We start from the raw sequence: 21,446 nt of genomic DNA on the forward strand, positions 1-21,446 counted from the left end.
TTTGCGAGTTGCAAAAAAATTTAGGAACAGAGATGTTAAACCACCTCCACCAATGCGTAGATCACGAAATTCTACCCCAAAACAAAAAATATTGCTCGAAAAAACGAGTCCATATGAGGGAGATATCACTATTTGAAAATCACCTCTGTAGTTATTTTTTTTGAATCGCCACTGTTGCACCTCCAAAAAATAAAGAAAAAAGCCTAAAAAATATAAGATCTATTATGCCAAACCCTCTTTCTCCTTTTTCTCCAAATACTAAAAAAAATGCTCTTCCTCCCAATTGAAGAAAAAATCACAAACAAACTAGGGTTTGTATCTCTGAATCACAGCTTCAAAAAAATCATTTGAACAAGAAGTAGCAAGGAGGCTCTGATACCATGTAGGAGTTGATGAAATCCAACTCCGCAGTCACCAAGATCACCTGCAATGCAAATACCTTTCTGAAGAGAAACCTAAGGAGCAAAAGCTTGAAGGAAACAAAGCAAGAGAAAATATTTCACAACAGGAAAAATGAAATTGCTATGTGAATGAATGAATTTACAATGAGAGAGAGACCACTTATAAAGGCCACAAGGAAGCTTGTAGAACGAGCTGGAAGGAAGTAGAAGATAACGTTGAAAACTAAGCACTCTTCCACAAAAAGGTGGAACATGCTAGAAGGGAAAAAAATCCTATGTTGTCAACAACTCATCACTACAACTATTAACTACTAAATATTAAATAAATGCATTAACCTAAGTAAGCTTAAGTAAATAAATAGTTAATAATTAATTAATTATTTACTCTAATATTTATGTCTAACATCTCCCATTCCTTATTTGTCATAGTTCCCTAGTTTTTAGTTTTTCCTTCCAACAGTTTCCATAAATCCTTCTGATAGAGATAGTCCTCCATTCGCATTTTCCATAATTGAAAGTTCTACCCATTAAACTTGTCAACCCTCAGCTTACCCTCATCTTCCATTGCTCCCACTCAACTGTGAGACTTTCCTGTAGAGGATAATTGAAAAAACAACTAGGCTGTGATACCACTTGTTAGGATTTAATCACGAACAAAAACAACAATTACATGCAAATATAAACAATATTAGAAAATAATAGATCACAAAAAAAAAGAACACAAGAGACTAATATTTAATGCGGTTTACCCAATCTTTGGGCTATGTCCACCAAACAATAAGTCCAATATTCTTCCAATCCAGTGATTACAACCTAATTACAATTTGTAATCCCATATAGCTCAATACTACCACAAGAACCAATTTTCACATCACACCTTATGAAGCAATCCCTAACCTTAAGCCCTTTTATACAAGTATTTTTGCCACTTTAGGCTTAAAATTAGTTACAACATGTTGGCCATAAATTGGGAAATAAATAATAGCCAATTGGCAAATATTAGATACTATATTTAGTTGTAAGTGATGTTAGATAAGGCACAATGCTGTACTAGATTCCAACCGACCTCCTCATTCTAGTTTGCTAAGTTGTTTGTGTAGGGTTGGGTGCTTAACCTTTCACACCAAGCACTAGGAGAGCTCAGTAGCAATGTAACCAATTTGACTAAGTGTTGAGTTACTGATAGAAAAATTGACCTTAATTTCAATAGTATCACTGTGTAGGTACTACATTTAGTTGTAAGTGATGTTAGATAAGGTACAATGCTATACTAGATTCCAACCGACCTCCTCATCTAGTTTGCTAAGTTCTTTGTGTAGGGTTGGGTGCTTAACATTTCACACCAAGCACTAGGAGAGCTAATAAATCCGAGGAGCTAAAAACTCTATGGTTGGGTGGTGAAAGACATGTACCTCACTACCTTCCTCGGGCATAACAGATGGAGAGTGATTCAATGGCTAAAGGATGTGAGATTTTGTGTAGTATATTCATATGATGTATTGACCTTTTAGTAGTCTTTTTATATCATTATTATGTGTATTTGACAAGTAGGTCAATATTAGTATAATTATGGTCTAATATCTTTTATGTGAGAGAAAATTATTGTAACATTTATTCTTTTATACTAAATTAATCTTTATTGGCTTTAAGGTAATTTGTTTCTTTGGGTCAAATTTTATTTTTAAATAAATGCTTGTACCTTATGCTTAGGTGGACTGCATCTTTGTTTCTTCTTCAACCCCATCCTCTTTGGGCCATATTACCAAAAGATCTTCTCAATATAATGAACTACTACTCTGATGGGTCACTTAGTGCTTGAATCGAATCCCCTGCGTCCTATTTGACATTTAGGGTTTGCAATAATAAACCAAAAGATGATACCTGCAAGTTTTAAATAAAAATAAAAGACAAGATAGGATAAATGACCCACATACAAAGACCACAGAATAACATGAAGCTCAACAAGCACAAACAGGTAACACAAACATGATATACCACACAAAAGACATTCACATGATGGAAAATTAGCGATTGTTTTAGATTTCAAAACTTTTTTACATACATCCTTTGAAGGGAATGAATGATACTTTCCTTTTTGAGCTATATTGTTTGGCTTCTATGTCACTCCCCTAGTATTCAATTTCCTCTTCAATATGGAGTCACCACCAAAGAATTCCATTTTTTCTTCATCTCTTCTTTCCTCTCTAAAATGAACTTACATGATACATTAGATATCTAAAGTGGAGTAGTAATTTGAGCACCAAAGCCAAATTGAAATTAAAAGTTGTTTGCCTAAATTTGGAAGCTTTTGAGTATGAAAAATCACAATAAATGCGTCAACAACTACTGCCAACTTTTACACACTTGGTTAACTCAATGTTTATCGACATACATAACTTGGGGACTAATATGAAACTTACCAAGAGAGCCTTGAGATTACATTTGATAGATAACATGTTAACCAAGATGCTCCTGCATATGTTATGATAAAATATTTTTTGTTGATTTTACATTTCTAAAATGCAAGCATATTTTATGAAGGTGTTGTATTAAAGATATACATTATAATAGATTATGATAGTTTTATCTAACTATTAAGTCAACCTTTTGAGCTTCTAATCAATGATGATGTTGTAGAAGTTTTCTCTACATGAATGATTTATTAAGTGACTTTAGAAAGTGAGTTTGTTTTTCCAATATATTTTTCACTATAAAACTAGTATGTAGTGGTATGTATAATATGTATTTTTCTTTTTGTTTAAAGATTTTAAATGTTGTAAATATTTAAAAGGTTTTTCATTAACCTTCTCACAAGATAAGTAGGATTTTGATCCACTACCTTAGGTTCTTTATAGTATGGAATTTCCTAAAAGCACTACAATATTAAAATCAATCTCAATAGTATTTTGATCATCTCAAATATATTTTATGCTTATCTTGAATTACATAAATATTTCTATAAATAGATTTTGAATACAAGCTCCTTCTCAAGCTATTAATGTTAGTATTTTGTAATCTACAAACAACTTTAATAGTTGAAATATATACATATTTTTTATCACACTAATTATAATTTTGAATGAGAAATGAGGCATAAAACAAGATTGAAGATCTTTTGATTTAACAAAGATGAGATCAACTTCCTTCATGGTTGTCCATGTAAGAATATCCTCTAATTGAAAAACTCAATTGATCCAATACAAAAATGAAATTATTTCACACATGACTAAAAGAATCAAGCATTCATTTATTTTATTATGCCCATTCTTCCCTCAATAAATTCCAAGAACAACATGTACTTAAAAGACACTTATTGTTATGGTTCCATTATTCTCTCCACCAAACCCAAGAATGCAATCCTCATAAATACACATGTCACTTATTACCTCATGGCCACAATAAATATAAACTTATTAAGTTCATCGCACCTATTGACACATCAACAAACAATTATTCAAGAAACAATTATTCAAGAAGAAATCAAAGTCGCAATAGAGTCATTAGTAATATTTTGAGTTGATTTTAATGTAATTATTCCATTTCTTATCTCCTTTGTGAACTCTAACTAGTCAAGGAGCAAATCAAATTGCATTGTCCAACTCATTGATGACAATTTAAGATACTTTTTGATGTTATGGTGTTATTTCTCTCTCTTTTGTTTAGTCTTCAACAAGTGAAGGAGTAGATAAAAACACAACAAACTTATGGATAGTGTTTTTTGAGAATTTAGAAGTTATTGTGTTTTTTTTGTAACTAGGAATCATGTGTTTCAATGTCTTGAATTAATTTTCTTTTTCTTTTTTAGACAATTTCTTATAAATACAATATATGGATAAAATATTTGTTTCATTAAAAATATTGCTAATAACAAGATGGCTAATATCATCAAACATGACAATGAATTTGATTAGCGATGTCCTTATTGTCAATTTCAAAAGAATCACCTCACTTTTGATGTTTAAAAAGTGGAGACATTATTTTATTTAGGAGATCTTTGATTCCTTTATCATTTTTTAATGTCACATTGATAGGGACTTTGATTGGAATATTCAAATATAATTCTAGATCTTATTTTTGTTAGTAGATTTTTTTTAATGTCATTTAAGAAACAGAAAGATAATCTTAGATTTCTAAATGGATTATTTTTATCACCTTGATAAGAACCTTGATTTGACTATTCAAATATACAATATATATTTTATGTAATTTATATTTTTAATATTTAATAAATAAAAAGTTAATGTTACTTTGATTAGAATGTAGATTATAATTTTTAAGATGATTTTGTTTACTGTAGATCAATACTTAAAGTATGTTTATAAATTATTAAAATAAAACTGTTTCTGAATGGAGAATCATTCGTACACACATTTGATTCGTATATTGATCACCCACAAATTTGCAGAAAGAAATTGTTAAAACTAAAGGACGACATCTGACTGCATACGAATCGAATCATTTCAGAGATTGTGTCCGAAAAGCTCGCTAAAACCCATATAACAGTGTAAAGCCCCACATAGATTTTAGAACTTTATTTATGCAAGTACCAAAATAAAGTTAATAAATTATACGATGAAGAAAGCAAATGCAGCTTAAAAAGTGCAGTTGCACGATCTTAGTGGATCCCATATTCTACTCATGTACACCATTCAACAAAGAAAACGATTTTGGTGCAGAATTTCTTGGCCGTTTTCGTTTTATTGTGGAGGACAACATAAAATGTGACAACGTCGCATTTCACGACAAATGATCCAACAACATTCACGTGCCTGCCTGCCTTTCAAACGTGGTTTCCACAACCATTTCTTCGTAGCTTTGAATTTGTACTAATCCAAAAATACCCCTGTTTCGATTGTGGGAATTGCAAGCTGGAAAGCTGCAAGCGCTGCACTAACAAGTGAGGGAACCCATGATTTTCTGTTACACAGAACGTTTAATAAGGAAAAGCTTCAATTACAGACTGCAATGCCGGTATGGCAATCACATTGAACCGTGGAAATCCTCCTTCCGCTAAGAGATTCTTCCATTCCTCTTCACTCCTCTCTTTCCCGCCAGAGCTGTGAGCAATCATTACCAGATCGAACACAATACCCAATGTGGGATCCAGCGCCGTCTTTTCTCTGGCGTTCAGAACCGTATCCACAATGATCACCTTCCCAGTTTCTGGAATCGCCTTTCTGCATTGCTTCAGAATCCTCACACAGTCCTCGTCCGACCAATCATGCATTATCCACTGCATAATTTTCAAGAAAATGAAGAAACTTAAAAAACAAACCCCTCCCACTTAAAAAAAAAAAGGCAACGCACGGGATTCGAACCACCGACCTTCATTAGCACAGCGTCTGCGGATGGTACCTCTTTGAACATATCCCCACCCACATGCTTCACCCCTGCAAGTGAAAAAAAGACGACATTTTTATTCAGAGAAACAAAAAGCAGCTCCATTTAAGACCACCCTTAGTAAAAATTAATCATACCCGGGAATTTTGGAGCCGTAGCTATGACGTGGGGGAGGTCAGAGTTGATGCCATTTATGGTCGGATAAGTTTTAACGATCTCTGCAACAGTTGTTCCGGTTCCGCCTCCGACGTCGACCAAGGAATTCAAGCCGCGAAACCCCTCGTATGTAGACAAGATGGCCTTTATTACAATGTTGGCGTTGCAGGCCATGGCTTTGTTGAACAGATCGTTGTATTCTGGCTGCGCCGCCGCGTAGTCCCAAATATGAAGGCCGTGAGCCTTCTCGAAAGCCACGCTGCCATCCAGAACGCACTGGTTGAAATGGTGCCACGGCGCTACGCTCCTCACGTCGTTCTGCATGAGTAGCATGGCGGTCATCGTGAGCGACGGCACCGCCGCGCAGTCTTTCAGAAACCATTTCGAAGCCGGCGTTAGCCCGTATTTCAACTCCGCTCCCGCTTCGGCCCGGAAAAAATTCTTGGCGACGAGGAATCGCAGGATTCTGAAGAGGCAATTGACGTCGGGCTTTTCGCTGGGAAGCTCGGCTGCGATTTCCGAGAGGGAGAGCGTCGCATTGCGGCCGTGGCGCGCAATGATGTCGGGGATTCCGAGCAAAACCACTGATTTGACGGCCAGAGACTCCACAAACGCGAATGTGTATTTCCACGCCTCCGCTTGTCCGGCGAGTTGTTCTTCCTCGCTCTCGAACATTCCGTCGCAGATTTCTCCATTCATGTTTCCAGCTCTCGTTCGCTCTCAATAATTTAGACATCCACGCCCAAGGATTAGTTTGTATATATAGAGATCGGGTTTTGTAACGGCTAGGTGCCATGATCTTGGGAATACGGAATGTTTTTCTTTTTATAAAACGTTTTCAACGTTTTTAGACGATGGGATTAGCTGGCTCCCTAATCTACTTGTTCTATTATTATCGTTATATCTTTAACTTCCACCATTCAAGACTTCGACACCGTTTCGCATAGAAGTAGGAATCATTTAATTTGATTTCATCCAGAACTCATTTTGCTAAAAGCAAAAATATTCAACGCACAAAGGCGAAATTTGATGTTGTGAGATAGATGGATTTACTGACATCGGGGTGTCTTTGGTCTATTTTGAGGCCAGGAGGGAGCAATTAGTTTCTCTTAGAACACACACATGGTCCCATTCAAATCTGAGGTGATCTCTCAAATTCGAGATCATGGAGTAATCCACAACCTCAAGCTTGACCATTACATTAGACACTTGGGCCATTCACCCTATGTCACAATAAACTTACATAGAGAACCAATATGCTATGAACCTATCCTCACATAGAATGGGGAAATACTTATTTTAAGAATAATTTTTTTTCTAAAATCAATGCTTGTTTAAATTTTATTTTAAAAAGAATATAATTTAAATTCAATACTTTGCATAAGATTAATGTCAATGAAAGAAATCTATCGAACTATTGAATATAATAAATGTAAATGAGGAAAAAGTCTACTCAGTGTAATATATGTGTATAAGGAAAAAAATCTATTGAATATATATATATATATATATATATATATATATATATATATATATATATATAAAAGAAAACATTCTATTGAATATAAAAAATATACATAAGAAAAAAAATCTATTGAAGGTAATATATGCATATAGAGAAAAATCCTAGTAAATATAATGAGTGTAAATAGGGAAGAAAATTAATTGAATATAATAAATGTACATAAGAAAAAAATTAATTGATATGATACATGTATTATAAAGAAAATGAAGCCGCTCAATGATATTGAATATGCATTTAGGAGTGGAAAAGTCATAAAATGCAAGAGGGAACATGTGTTAGTCATTAATGTCACTAGCTCTAGTCATTTAGAGAACATAACGCTCCTTATCAAACGAAGCTTAATTAGTACACTAGTTTATAAAACTTATCTACTAGTTCTGTGGCATGAAAATAGTGGAATAATTTTTATTTAGCAACACATCTTCAACAACAAATGCAAGTTCATATTCATCATTTTCAATTTGATGAATATATTTCAATTATGAAGGGATAAAATTGTTACATTTGTGTATTAGTGATCAAATGGATGTTAGTTTGTCACTAATGATTTATAATAATTTATAATTAAAATATTTATGTTACTATAACCTTCACATTTTGTAACAAAGAATTGCCTAGAATTTTGAAGGCTTCTTTTAATTTACCAACATATTTGTCAATTACAATAAAATTTCACCATGTACAATGATCAATTTTGCCATACCAATAAAATATCATGTTAGTTATAGAACCAAAATTGTCTTGAATAACCTATATATATATATATATATATATATATATATATATATATATATATATATATATATATATATATATATATATATATATATATATATATATAGTCATGGCCATTTCTCTACAATTTATATAAAGAATTTTACAATCACATGTGATTTTCCAAATGTTTACTACACTTTTTTACAATCATATATATAGTCATGGCCATTTCTCTACAATTTATATAAAGAATTTTACAATCACATGTGATTTTCCAAATGTTTACTACACTTTTTTACAATCATGTTCACCAAACTTATTGTCCATCATTTTACTAACCCATAAAATTTGCTAACTAAAGGATTTGATAAGAACAAATCCATAGATCTCGTAGAACACTTGCATGTGAAAACCTGTCATAGAGAAGCAAAAGACAAGAGAAGGAAAGGGTTTTCTTCTAAAATATGCAAGAATATATTATCAAACAAAAAAAAAGAGTAAAAATATACAATGGATCAATCCTTATAGAAGGAGATCATAAAACCTAAAAGGGAAACCCTAAGAGGTAAATGGCATCTAAGAATTAATATTTAATTATTAAATTGAAATACATGTGCATAAAGTGAAATCTTAAGTAGGGACTAATGGTAATTTAATAAATGTAATTAAATGAATCCTTTACTCTAACACCACTGTAAAATGAACAACAATACATCAACAAATAATGCATGAAAGCAAGGAAACTGTTGGTCATTTTTTGCCTTCCTGCTAGAATCGCCACATTTGAATTCAATGTAGTAACGTTCACAAGTTTTAAATATCCAAATATTCAAAAGGGGCACAAGATACTTTATGCTAACCTTACGACATTTCTTCCCTGCGCATTTTAATGTTTCTGCAGGCCCGCAAGTCCCCATCATCGGATCGAGAAATATCCACGGTCGACACTGTCTCGCTATGGGAAGTTGCACATTGTTTTGCCATAGCAACATAGTGCCTTTTGGCCGCGTGGCTAGTGGGTCCTCCTTTTCCTCATTGTTTATCCGGTGCTGGGTTTTGATAGATCCCTGGAGGGCGCTATCAGAAAATCTGTGTTCCTCGCCGTTAGTGACATAGCACCCAGACAAAAAGTGATCCTGCGATGACATCAAAAGGAAGCTGGGTCCCAAGCATGCCCTGTCGGATACCAGTGATGAAATTTGTCACACACGATGGGACCTCAGGCAACGTGGAAGGATGACTGTGCTTGAAATGGGGCTTTGATTCGTCACCAGCTAGGTAGTTTGTTGATGTCAGCAGTTAACTAGACCTACGCCCCTTTCGAACGCATGAAGATTTCCTCACCCTCAGATCAGTTTGGATTGACAGTAGGCGCTATCTCACTATGGAAAGTTGCGAGGATATTATCCATAGTGACATAGCGCCTCAGTGACACATGGCACAGATGACATCATGAGCTCGCCCTTCTCCAGTAATATTATGGCTCGTCCTTGGTGGCAGTTGTCAAGTGGGTCATAGTATAGTGGTGATATTTCATTGGTCCACTCAGCCAAATCGGTGTGTAGTCGTGCAATTTTTTTGATCACCATAGATCTAAGAAAAATTGACGGTGGGCACTATCTCGCTATGGAAAGCTGCAAGGATATTACCCATAGGGACATAGCACCATTGTGCCATGTGGATCAGTGGGGCATGGTCACGCCAAGATAAAGATGCCAGGTGGTTGGCAAGTGGTTCATGGGCCCAGAAGTTTTAAGGAGATAGCGCAGTAATACAGCGAGTCTTCACGATCGTCAGATCAATTTGGATCAACGGTGGGCACTATCTCGCTATGGAAAGCTGCGAGGATATTACCCATAACGACATAGCACCTTAGTGACACGTGTCCCAGTGGGTCCGATGGAGGCAGTAATGGTTAGATACGCTGGCAGTTAATGTGACTGTCGCAGTTGGAGTTTGAGGAATTGGCGCAGTTAGTAAAGAAAGATTGGTCAACCTCGGGAAGACCTTGTGGGGTGGGAAAATGAAAAGAGATCATTGGTCCACATGGCTCATTTCGGTGCTAGGGTTATGCTGACCTACTAACCATGCTGGTTTATGAATTGGGAACAGGGGATACCGAGGTTTTTTGCATAATACGATCTTATGGTCGATTCCAACCACCTTGGAGTAAATACGAAATAAAGAGGAACACTCTACCCTCCGATCCAATCCATCTACTTGGTCAGAGTGGCTTAATGGTGTCGTTTATGTCTTCTCAAGGCATTATTTGACATAGAGGATCAGATATCATTGCATCTGAATTTGTATCCAGATCAAATTTTCTCATGATTGTTCTCCATAGGAGTTAATGGCAGGTTGTTGTGAAGTAATTATAGTTGGAGGACATCCTAGTTATGCCTGAGCTATAAAGGCAAAATTTTATTAATTTTGTAGGGTCGATCTTTCTCTGTTACTGCTCTGTAGATTCTCAGTGTAAATTCCTCTGTGCCTCTGAACTACATGATTTTCTGTCTTATCTCGTTCAGCCATTGGTATGAAAGTGCAAGAACTCTTTGCCTCTTACTGGTGTTTTGTAGATATCTATGATCTACATGACTGTATCTCCTTGGCCTATGAATGATAATATAAGTGAATCTCTCTTTCCTTGTGTCATTCATCTTGGTCTTCTGATCTGCATGTGATTACTAGATTAAAGAAAGTTTGAATGTGTATATCCTTAGTTCCATTCTGGTTCAATAGTGCATATATGGGCAGAGTTTGGTCCGAACACTCTATTTTGGTGCATCACCTCTTTAGATTAGATTAGGTGGATTTGCTTTCATGCTCTCCTTCTCCCTTTTCCTCTCCAAGAATAGTTAGGCGCGCCCTAATAGTAAGAGGAAGCCAGCCTTCTCCGTAGACTCAACCTCACAGTTCAAGTCCCACAGTTTGGAGGTCGTTTCCATGTTTCACTAGGTTGTCCTCATGCATAGGCTTTGGACAAGGGTGCAAACCTCAGTGACAACAGTTTTTGGCACGCCCGATGGGACATCTTTTCAAAAAATTTCAAGCCTACTGGTGTCAAAAGGGAAGATTTCAAAATCAATACTGAGGAGATAGTACTAGCTATTTAAGCCTTCAAGAGGCTCATTCTTCAAAGTACTTGGCGACTTTGAGCTTCAAATACATATATGGTTCCAGACCAAAGGGTATGTGCAGGATCATGGTGTGCCAAAAAGTGGAAATGTGAAAAAAATAGAGTTTGAACACGTCTAAATGCACTTCAAAATCTGCTCTGACTTTTTTTCACCTATCTAGGTACCAAACCTGGAAAGTAAGGCCCAAGCCTTATCGGATATCCGATTTGAGATCGGATATTCAATATGAGATCGGATATCGAATCTCATATCGGATATTGGATCTCATATCGGATATCCGATATGAGATCCGATATCCAATATCGACGGCATAAAAATTGGAGGGAAAAGGCACAAAAATTAGAGAGAAAAATAAATTTGTAAGTGATATAACTAATTTGAGTTATGAAATGTGTAAAGATATAATATATAACCTATAAATATATAATATAATAACATAACTATTATATATAAAATTATATATATATATATATATATATATATATAACGTAATGTAAAGATATAATATATAATCTATTAATATATATAATACTATATTATGCTATTATTATTATTATTATCTATAAATATAATATATATTATTATAATATATTATTATTATTTTTACTATATTTTTATTAAATATAATAATGTAATATATTATATATATGTTATTAATACATATTATTATTATTATCATATATAAATTATAATCTATAATATATTATTATTATTATTATCATATGTAAATTATAATATATAATATATTATGTTATTATTATTATAATCTATAAATTATATATATATATATATATATATATGATTGTTATACTATATTATTATTATTTCTAGTGGAGTCATTTATATGGGTCAAAAGGGCTCACGGGATGACTTATGACCCCTTTCGACACATTCCATGATAACATATGTCTCTAAGGGATCCTAGGACCCCTAGGGACATATTAGAATAGTTTATATGGGTCGAAGGGGGTCATAGGATGAGCTCTGAACCCTTTCGACATATTACAAGATGACATTTGTCCTTAGGGGTCCTAGGACACTTAGGGAAATATTAGAATCTTCATATGGGTTGAAGAGGGTCATAGGGTGACTAATGACCACCTTCGACGCATTCCACGATGACATATGTCCTTAGGGGTCCTAAGACCCCTAGGGACATATTAGCATCATTCATATGGGTCAAAGGGGATTATAGGGTGACATATGACCCCCTTCGACACATTCCACGATGACATATGTCCCTAAGGGTCCTAAGACCCCTAGGGACATATTAGAATCTTTCATATGGTTTGGAGGGGGTCATAGGGTGAACTATGACCCCCTTCGACACATTACATGACAACATATGTCCTTAGGGGTCCTAGGACACCTAAGGACATATTAGAATGCTTCATATGGGTCAAAGGGGATCATAGGTTGACCTATGAACCCCTTTGACCCATTAAATGATGACATATGTCTCTAGGGGTCCTAGGACCCCTAGGGACATATTAGAATCATTCTTATCGGTCAAAGGGGCTCATAGGGTGACCTATGACCCCCTTTGACCCATTAGGTGACGATATATGTCCCTAAGGGTCCTAGGACCCCTAGGGACATATTAGAATCGTTCTTATGGGTCAAAGGGGGTCATAGGTTGACTTATGACCCTCTTCGACACATTACATGATGACATATGTCCATAGGGGTCCTAGGACACCTAGGGACATATTAGAATGCTTCATATGGGTCAAACAGTGTCATAGATTGACCTATGACCCCCTTCGACCCATTAAATGATGACATATATAGCTAGGGGTCCTAGGAACCCTAGGGACATATTAGAATCATTCATATGGGTCAAAGTGGCTCATAGGTTGATTTATGACCCCCTTCGACTCATAAAAATGATTCTAATATCTACCTAGGGGTCCTAGGACCCCTAAGAACATATGTCATCATTTAATAGGTCGAAGGGGATCATAGGTACCCCTATGGACCCCTTTGACCCATAAGAATGATTCTAATATGTCCCTAGGGTTCCTAGGACCCCTTAGGGACATATGTCGTCATGTAATGGGTCGAAGGTGGCCATAGGTCAATCTATGACCCCCTTAGACCCATAAGAATGATTCTTATATGTCCCTAGGGGTCCTAGGAACCCTAGGGACATATGTCATCATGTAATTGGTCGAAAGGAGTGATAGGTCAACCTATGACCGCCTTTGACCCACATGAACGATTCTAATATGTCTCTAGGGGTTTTAGGACCCCTAGCTATATATGTCATCATTTAAGGGGTCGAAGGAGGTCATAGGTCAACTTATGACACCCTTTGACCCATATGAAGCATTCTAATATGTCCCTAGGTGTCCTAGGACCCCTAGGGACATATGTCATCATGTAATGTGTCAAAGAGGGTCATAAGTCAACCCATGACCCCCTTTGACCCATAAGAACGATTCTAATATGTCCCTAGGGGTCCTAGGACCCCTAGGGACATATGTCATCATCTAATTGGTCAAAGGAGGTCATAGGTCACCCTATGAGCCCCTTTGACCCATAAGAACAATTCTAATATGTCCCTAGGGGTCTTAGGACCCCTAGGGACATATGTGGTCATCTAATTGGTTGAAAGGGGTCATAGGTGAACCTATGACTCCGTTTGACACATAAAAATGATTCTAATATGTCCCTATGTCCCTAGGGGTCCTAGGACCCCTAGGAATATATGTCATCATTTAATGGGTTGAAAGGGATCATAGGTAAACCTATGACCCCCTTTGACTCATAAAAATGATTGCAATATGTCCCTAGGTGTCCTAAGACCCCTAGGTACATATGTCATCATTTAATGGGTCGAAGGGCGTCATAGGTAAACCTATGACACCTTTTGATCCATATGATGCATTCTTATATGTTCCTAAAGGTCCTAACACCCTTAGGGACATATGTCATCATGTAATGTGTCGAAGTGGGTCAATTGTCAACCTATGACCCCTTTTGACCCATAAGAACAATTCTAATATGTCCCTAGGGTTTCAACGACCCCTAGGAACATATGTCATCATATAATGTGTCGAAGCGGGTCATAGGTCAACCTTTGACCACCTTTGACCCATAAGAATGATTCTAATATGTCTCTAAGGGTCTTATGACCTCTAGGGACATATGTCATTATGTAATGGGTCGAAGGGGATCATAAGTCAACCTATGACTCCCTTCGACTCATATGAATGATTCTAATATGTCCCTAGGGGTGCTAGGACCCTTAGGGACATATGTCGTCATGTAATGGGTTGAATGGGGTCATAGGTCAACCTATAATGCCCTTTGACCAATATGAATAATTCTAATATGTCCCTAGGGACATATGTCATCATTTAATCGGTCAAAAGGGGTCATAGGTCAACCTATGACCCTCTTTTACCTATATGAACAATTCTAATGTCCTTAGGTGTCCTATGACCTGTAGGGACATATGTCATCATGTAATTTGTCAAAAGGGGTCATAGGTTGACCTATGACCCCATTTAACCCATAAGAATGATTCTAATATGTCCCTAGGGGTCCTAGGACCACTAGGGACATATGTTGTAATGTAATGGGTTGAAGGGTGTCATAGGTCACCCTATGACCCTCTTTGACCCATAAGAATGATTCTAATTATGCCGTCATGTAAAGGGGCAAAGGGGGTCATAGGTCAACCTATGACTCCCTTTGACCCATAAGAACGATTCTAATATGTCCCTAGGGTTCCTAGGACCCCTTTGAATATATGTCATTATATAATTTGTCGAAGGGGGTCATAGGTCAACCTATGACCCCCTTTGACCCATAAGAAGCATTCTAATATGTCCCTAGGGGTCCTAGGACCCCTAGAGACATATGTCATCATGTAATGGGTCAAAGGGGGTCATAAGGGTCATAAGTCAACCTATGACCCCCTTTGGCCCATATGAACAATTCTAATATGTCCCTAGGTGTCTTATGACCCGTAAGGACATATGTCATCATGTAATAGGTCAAAGGGGGTCATAGGTTGACTTATGACCCCTTTTGACCCATAAGAATGATTCTAATACGTCCCTAGGGGTCCTAGGGACATATGTCGTCATGTAATGGGTTGAAGGGTGTCATGGGTCACTCTATGACCACCTTTGACCCATAAAAACGATTCTAATATTTTCATAGGGGTCCTAGGACCCCTAGGGACATATGTCATCATGTAATGCATTGAAGGGGGTCATGGGACAACCTATGATCCCTTTTGACCCATACAAACAATTTTCATATGTCCCTAGGGGTTGTAGGGACATATGTCATCATGTAATGGGTCAAAGGGGGTCATAGGTCAACCTATGACCCCCTTTGACTCATATGAACAATTCTAATATGTCCCTAGCGGTCCTAGGACCCTTAGGGACACATGTCATCTTTTAATGGGTCGAAGGGGATCATAGGCCAACCTATGACCCCCTTCGATCCATATGAACAATTCTAATATGTCCCTAGGGGACCTAGGACCCCTAAGGACATATGTTGTCATGTAATGTGTTGAACGGGGTCATAGGTCAACCTATGACCCCCTTTGACCCATAAGAACGATTCTCATATGTTCCTAGGGGTCCTTAGAACATATGTCATCATGTAACGGGTCAAAGGGGGTCATTAGTCAACCTATGACCCCCTTTGACCCATATGAACAATTCTAATATGTCTCTGGGCGTCCTAGGACCCCTAGGGACATATGTCATTATTAAATAGTTCGAAGATTCATATGAACAATTCTAAGATGTCCCTAGGGGTCCTAGGGACATATGTCATCATTTAATGGGTCGAAAGGGTTTATAGGTCAACCTATGATCTCCTTTGATCCATATGAAAAATTCTAATATGTCCCTACGGGTCTTAGGACCCTTAGGGACATATGTCATCGTTTAATGGGTCGAAGGGGGTCCTAGGTCACCCTATGACCCCCTTTGACTCATATGAATAATTATAATATGTCCCTAGGGGTCGTAGGACCCCTAGGGACAAATGTCTTCATGTAATGGGTCGAAGAGTGTCATAGGTCAACCTATGACCCCCTTTGACCCATAATAATGATTCTAATATGTCTCTAGGGGTCTCAGAACCCCTTTGGACATATGTCATCATGTAATGTGTCGAAGGGGGTCATAGGTCAACATATCACCCCCTTTGACCCATAAGAAGCATTCTAATATGTCCCTAAGGGGTCGTATAACTCTTAGGGACATATGTCATCATGTAATGGGTCAAACGGGGTCATAGGTCAACCTATGACCCCTTTAGACCTATAAGAATGATTCTAATATGTCCCTAGGGTTTCGAGGACCCTTAGGGACATATGTCATCATGTAATAGTTCAAAGTGGGTCATAGGTCAACCTATGACCACCTTTGACCCATAAGAATGATTTTAATATTTCTCTACGAGTCCCAGGACCCCTACAGACATATGTCATCATGTAATGCGTCGAAGGGGGTCATAGGTCAACCTATGACCCCCTTTGTCCCATAAGAACGATTCTCATATGTCCCTAGGGGTTGTAGGACCCCTGGGGACAAATGTTGTCATTTAATGGGTCGAAGGGGATCATAGATCAATCTATGACCCCATTCAATCCATATGAATGATTTTAATATGTCCTTAAGGGTCCTAGGACCGATAGGGACATATGTCATCATGTAATGTGTCGAAGGGAGCCGTAGATCAACCTATGACACCCTTTGACCGATAAGAAAGATTCTCATATGTCTTTAGGGGTCTTAGGTGGGTCAAAGGGGGTCATAGGTCAACCTATGACCCCCTTTGACCCATATGAACAATTCTAATATGTCCTAGGACCCCTATGGACATATATCATCATTTAATGGGTAAAATGGGGTCATAGGTCAACTTATGACCTCTTTTGACCCAAATGAACAAATTTAATATGTCCCTAGGGGTCCTAGAAGCCCTAGTGACATATGTCATCATTTAATGGGTCGAATGGGGTCATAGGTCAACCTGTGACCCCCTTTTACCCATATGAACAATTCTAATATGTCCTTAGGTGTCCTATGACCCATAGGGACATATATCATCATGTAATATGTCAAAAGGGGTCATAGGCTGACCTATGACCCCATTTGACTCATAAGAATGATTCTAATATGTCTCTAGGGGTCCTAGGACCCTTAGGGACATATGTTGTCATGTAATAGGTTGAAGGGTGTCATAGGTCACCCTATGACCCCCTTTGACCCATAAGAACGATTCTAATATGTCCCTAGGGGTCTTAGGACCCCTAGGGACATATGTCGTCATGTAAAGGGTCAAAGGGGGTCATAGGTCAACCTATGACTCCTTTTGACCCATAAGAAGGATTCTAATATGTCCCTAGGGTTCCTAGGACCCCTTTGGATATATGTCATTATGTTATTTGTTGAAGGGGGTCATAGGTCAACCTATGACCCCCTTTGACCCATAAAAAGCATTCTAATATGTCCCTAGGGGTCCTAGGACCCCTAGAGACATATGTCATCATGTAATGGGTCAAAGAGTGTCATAGGTCAACCTATGACCTCCTTTGACCCATATGAATAATTCTAATATGTCCCTAGGTGTCCTATGACCCGTAGGGACATATGTCATCATGTAATGGGTCAAAGGGGGTCATAGGTTGACCTATGACCCCTTTTGACCCATAAGAATGATTCTAATACATCCCTAGGGGTCCTAGGACCCCTAGGGACATATGTAGTCATGTAATGGGTTGAAGGGTGTCATGGGTCACCCTATGACCACCTTTGACCCATAAGAATGATTTTAATATTTCCCTAGGGGTCCCAGGACCCCTAGGGACATATGTCATCATGTAATGCATTGAAGGGGGTCATGGGTCAACCTATGATCTCCTTTGACCTATAAGAATAATTTTCATATGTCCCTAGGGGTCGTAGGGACATATGTCGTCATGTAATGGGTCAAAGGGGGTCATAGGTCAACTTAGGACCCCTTTTGACCCATATGAACAATTCTAATATGTCTCTAGCAGTCCTAGGACCCTTAGGGACACATGTCGTCATTTAATGAGTCAAAGGGGATCATAGGTCAACCTATGACCCCCTTCGATCCATATGAATAATTCTAATATGTCCCTAGGGACATATGTCGTCATGTAATGTGTCGAAGGGGGTCATAGGTCAACCTATGACCCCCTTTAACCCATAAGAATGATTCTCATATGTTCTTAGGGGTCCTCAAGACATATGTCGTCATGTAATGGGTCAAAGGGGGTCATGGGTCAAACTATGACCCCCTTTGACCCATATGAACAATTCTAATATGTCCTTGGGCGTCTTAGGACCCCTGGGACATATGTCATCATTCTCTTTGATCCATATGAACAATTCTAATATGTCCCTAGGGGTCCTAAGACCCCTAGGGACATATGTCGTCATTTAATGGGTTGAAGGGGTTCATAGGTCAACCTATGATCTCTTTTGATCTATATAAATAATTCTAATATGTCTCTACGGGTCTTAGGACCCCTAGGGACATATGTCATCGTTTAATGAGTCGAAGGGGGTCCTAGGTCACCCTATGACCCCCTTTGACCCATATGAATGATTCTAATATGTCCCTAGGGGTCCTAGGACCCCTAGGGACAAATGTCTTCATGTAATGGGTCGAAGGGTGTCATAGGTCAACCTATGACCCCCTTTGACCCATATGAACGATTTTAATATGTCCCTAGGGGTCCCAAGACCCTTAGGGACATATGTCATTATGTAATGTGTCGAAGGGGGTCATAGGTTGTCATAGGTCAACCTATGACCCCCTTCGACCCATAAGAATGATTCTAATATGTCCCTAGGGGTCCTAGGACCTCTAGGGACATATGTCATTATGTAATGGGTCGAAGGAGATCATAAGTCAACCTATGAGCCCCTTCGACCCATATGAATGATTCTAATATGTCCCTAGGGGTGCTAGGACCCCTAGGGACATATATCATCATGTAATGGGTCAAAGGGGGTCATAGGTCAACTTATGACCCCCTTTGACCCATAAGAACGATTCTAATATGTCCCTATGGGTCCTAGACCCCTAGGGACATATGTCATCATTTAATGGGTTGAATGGGGTCATAGGTCAACCTATGACCCCCTCTGACCCATAAGAACGATTCTAATATGTCCGTAGGGGTCTTAAGACCCCTAGGGACATATGTCGTCATGTAATGCGTCGAAAGGGGTCATAAGTCAACCTATGACCTCCTTCGATCCATAAGAACAATTCTAATATGTCTTTAGGGGTCCTAGGACCCTTAGGGACATATGTTGTTATGTAATGGGTCGAAGGGACCTATGACCCCTTTTGACTCATATATATTAATAATATACATATATATTAATAACATACATATTAATATAATAATATATATTAATAACATACTTGTATATATATTATGGTTATTATATATATTAATAACATACTTGTATATATATATATTACGTTATTATATTTAGTAAAAATAATAATAATATAAATTATATTTATAGATTATAATGAGAATAACATAATATATTATTATATATTAATATATTATATGTTATATCTTTACATTACGTTATTTTATATATATAATATATTATAATACATATTTACATAGTAATATAACAAAAATAATTTATAAATCATAAGCTATAAAATATTATGTTATAATATATATTACGTTATTATATATATTAATAACATATATATAAGGTTATTATATTTAATAAAAATATTACGTTATTATATTTAGTAAAAATAATAATAATATAAATTATATTTATAGATTATAATGAGAATAACATAATGTGTTATTATATATTAATATATTAAATATTATATCTTTACATTACATTATTATATATATATATATATATGTATATACATATATATATATATATATATATATATATATATATATATATATATATATATATATATATATAATATTATAATACATATTTACATAGTAATATAACAAAAATAATTTATAAATCATAAGCTATAAGTCTTAAATCTGATTTTTCCCTCCAAAATGGGTTGGGATTTCAAATTTTCCACCAAAATTCACCTAGCCATATCGGATATCCGATTTCAAATCCGATATCCGATTAGGCTTGGTATTTACCAAGCCTACTTGGTCAACCCAAAAGACGTGTTTGAAGAGGGTTTTAGTGATACTCAGACTTTGGGTAGTCGTCTAACAATGTTATTTTCATTGAAATTGAATGAAACGAAAAGAGTTTTTTAATATCACTCTCGAGATTCCATCAATATAATTTCTATCAAATTCTGAGATCGATAAGTATTTATTAGTTAATTATCAATGAAGATTATTGTAAAGTGCTGATTGACATACTGATTGAAAAACAGCTATAATTTTCAAACAGTATAACATTTTTTAAATCTAAAAGTTGTGTCACATTCTATGCTTCGCCTAGTATAAGAAAAAATAAATAAATTAAATTTGGTAAAATTTTCTATTAGTTAAGGTGGTCAGACACGGGACTTTTTTTTTCGAAAAAGTTTTGGTAGAAAATTCATATTTAATTATTTATTTAGAATAAAAATATTAAAAAATATGCGTCACATTTGGGCATGAGTCTACTTTTCATATCTATAATTATATTAAAAAAATATTATCATTTGATTTTGATTAAGGTGGTCAGACATACACCTACTTTTTATTTTTGCCCTAACATTTTTGTAGTACTGCATTAAAATTCAAACTTTTGATCAATCAATTATTTTTTTCTCCTGATAAGACCTAGTAGTTTAGAAACTACATTCAATTTCCTAAAGATTATTTTCTTACAACTTTTTGATATAAAGTCCATAACCACTTTGAAATTATGTATCAAGTTGACATAACCCTGATATTCTGATTTATCACTGCCACTTAGGGCCATAGTTTGGTACACCATGATCCTGCACATACCCCAAAGTTGCAGTAATTTATGCCTAGAGCTGAAACAAGGGCATCTTCTAGAGGTAAGTTTTAGTATCAAGAGCTTTCATTTTCAAACCCTAGAAGAAGGAAGACTAGAATATCTTTATCACTGGTTAGGAGTGCAATAGTAACAAATACACCTACGAGATCTATCTCTATCCTCTTGCTGTTAG

At 36.6% G+C, this 21,446-nt stretch overlaps 1 protein-coding gene across 1 annotated transcript; it reads right to left on the reverse strand.

Moving 5' to 3' along the window:
• Nucleotides 1-5,066: 5,066 nt before the first annotated feature.
• Nucleotides 5,067-6,640, reverse strand: LOC149578832 ((R,S)-reticuline 7-O-methyltransferase-like). The gene is made up of 3 exons (XM_089831953.1): nt 5,879-6,640; nt 5,727-5,791; nt 5,067-5,634 (listed from the first exon to the last, which is right to left on the reverse strand). Exons 1-3 carry the CDS (start codon nt 6,594-6,596, stop codon nt 5,335-5,337), a joined length of 1,083 nt encoding a protein of 360 aa, XP_089688079.1. The 5' UTR covers nt 6,597-6,640; the 3' UTR covers nt 5,067-5,334.
• Between the last annotated feature and the right edge of the window lie 14,806 nt (nt 6,641-21,446).

The sequence above is a fragment of the Cupressus sempervirens genome, chromosome 1 (assembly GCF_028749045.1).
Source record: "Cupressus sempervirens isolate cs-2001-9-10 chromosome 1, ASM2874904v1, whole genome shotgun sequence".
In the NCBI taxonomy this organism is placed as follows: domain Eukaryota; kingdom Viridiplantae; phylum Streptophyta; class Pinopsida; order Cupressales; family Cupressaceae; genus Cupressus; species Cupressus sempervirens.

Coding starts and splice junctions, on each gene's coding strand:
- LOC149578832 (XM_089831953.1), bottom strand. CDS start 6,596: ATGAATGGAGAAATCTGCGACGGAATGTTCGAGAGCGAGGAAGAACAA. Junction 5,792..5,878: donor TACGGCTCCAAAATTCCCGG/GTATGATTAATT, acceptor TTTCACTTGCAG/GGGTGAAGCATGTGGGTGGG. Junction 5,635..5,726: donor CAGACGCTGTGCTAATGAAG/GTCGGTGGTTCG, acceptor AAAATTATGCAG/TGGATAATGCATGATTGGTC.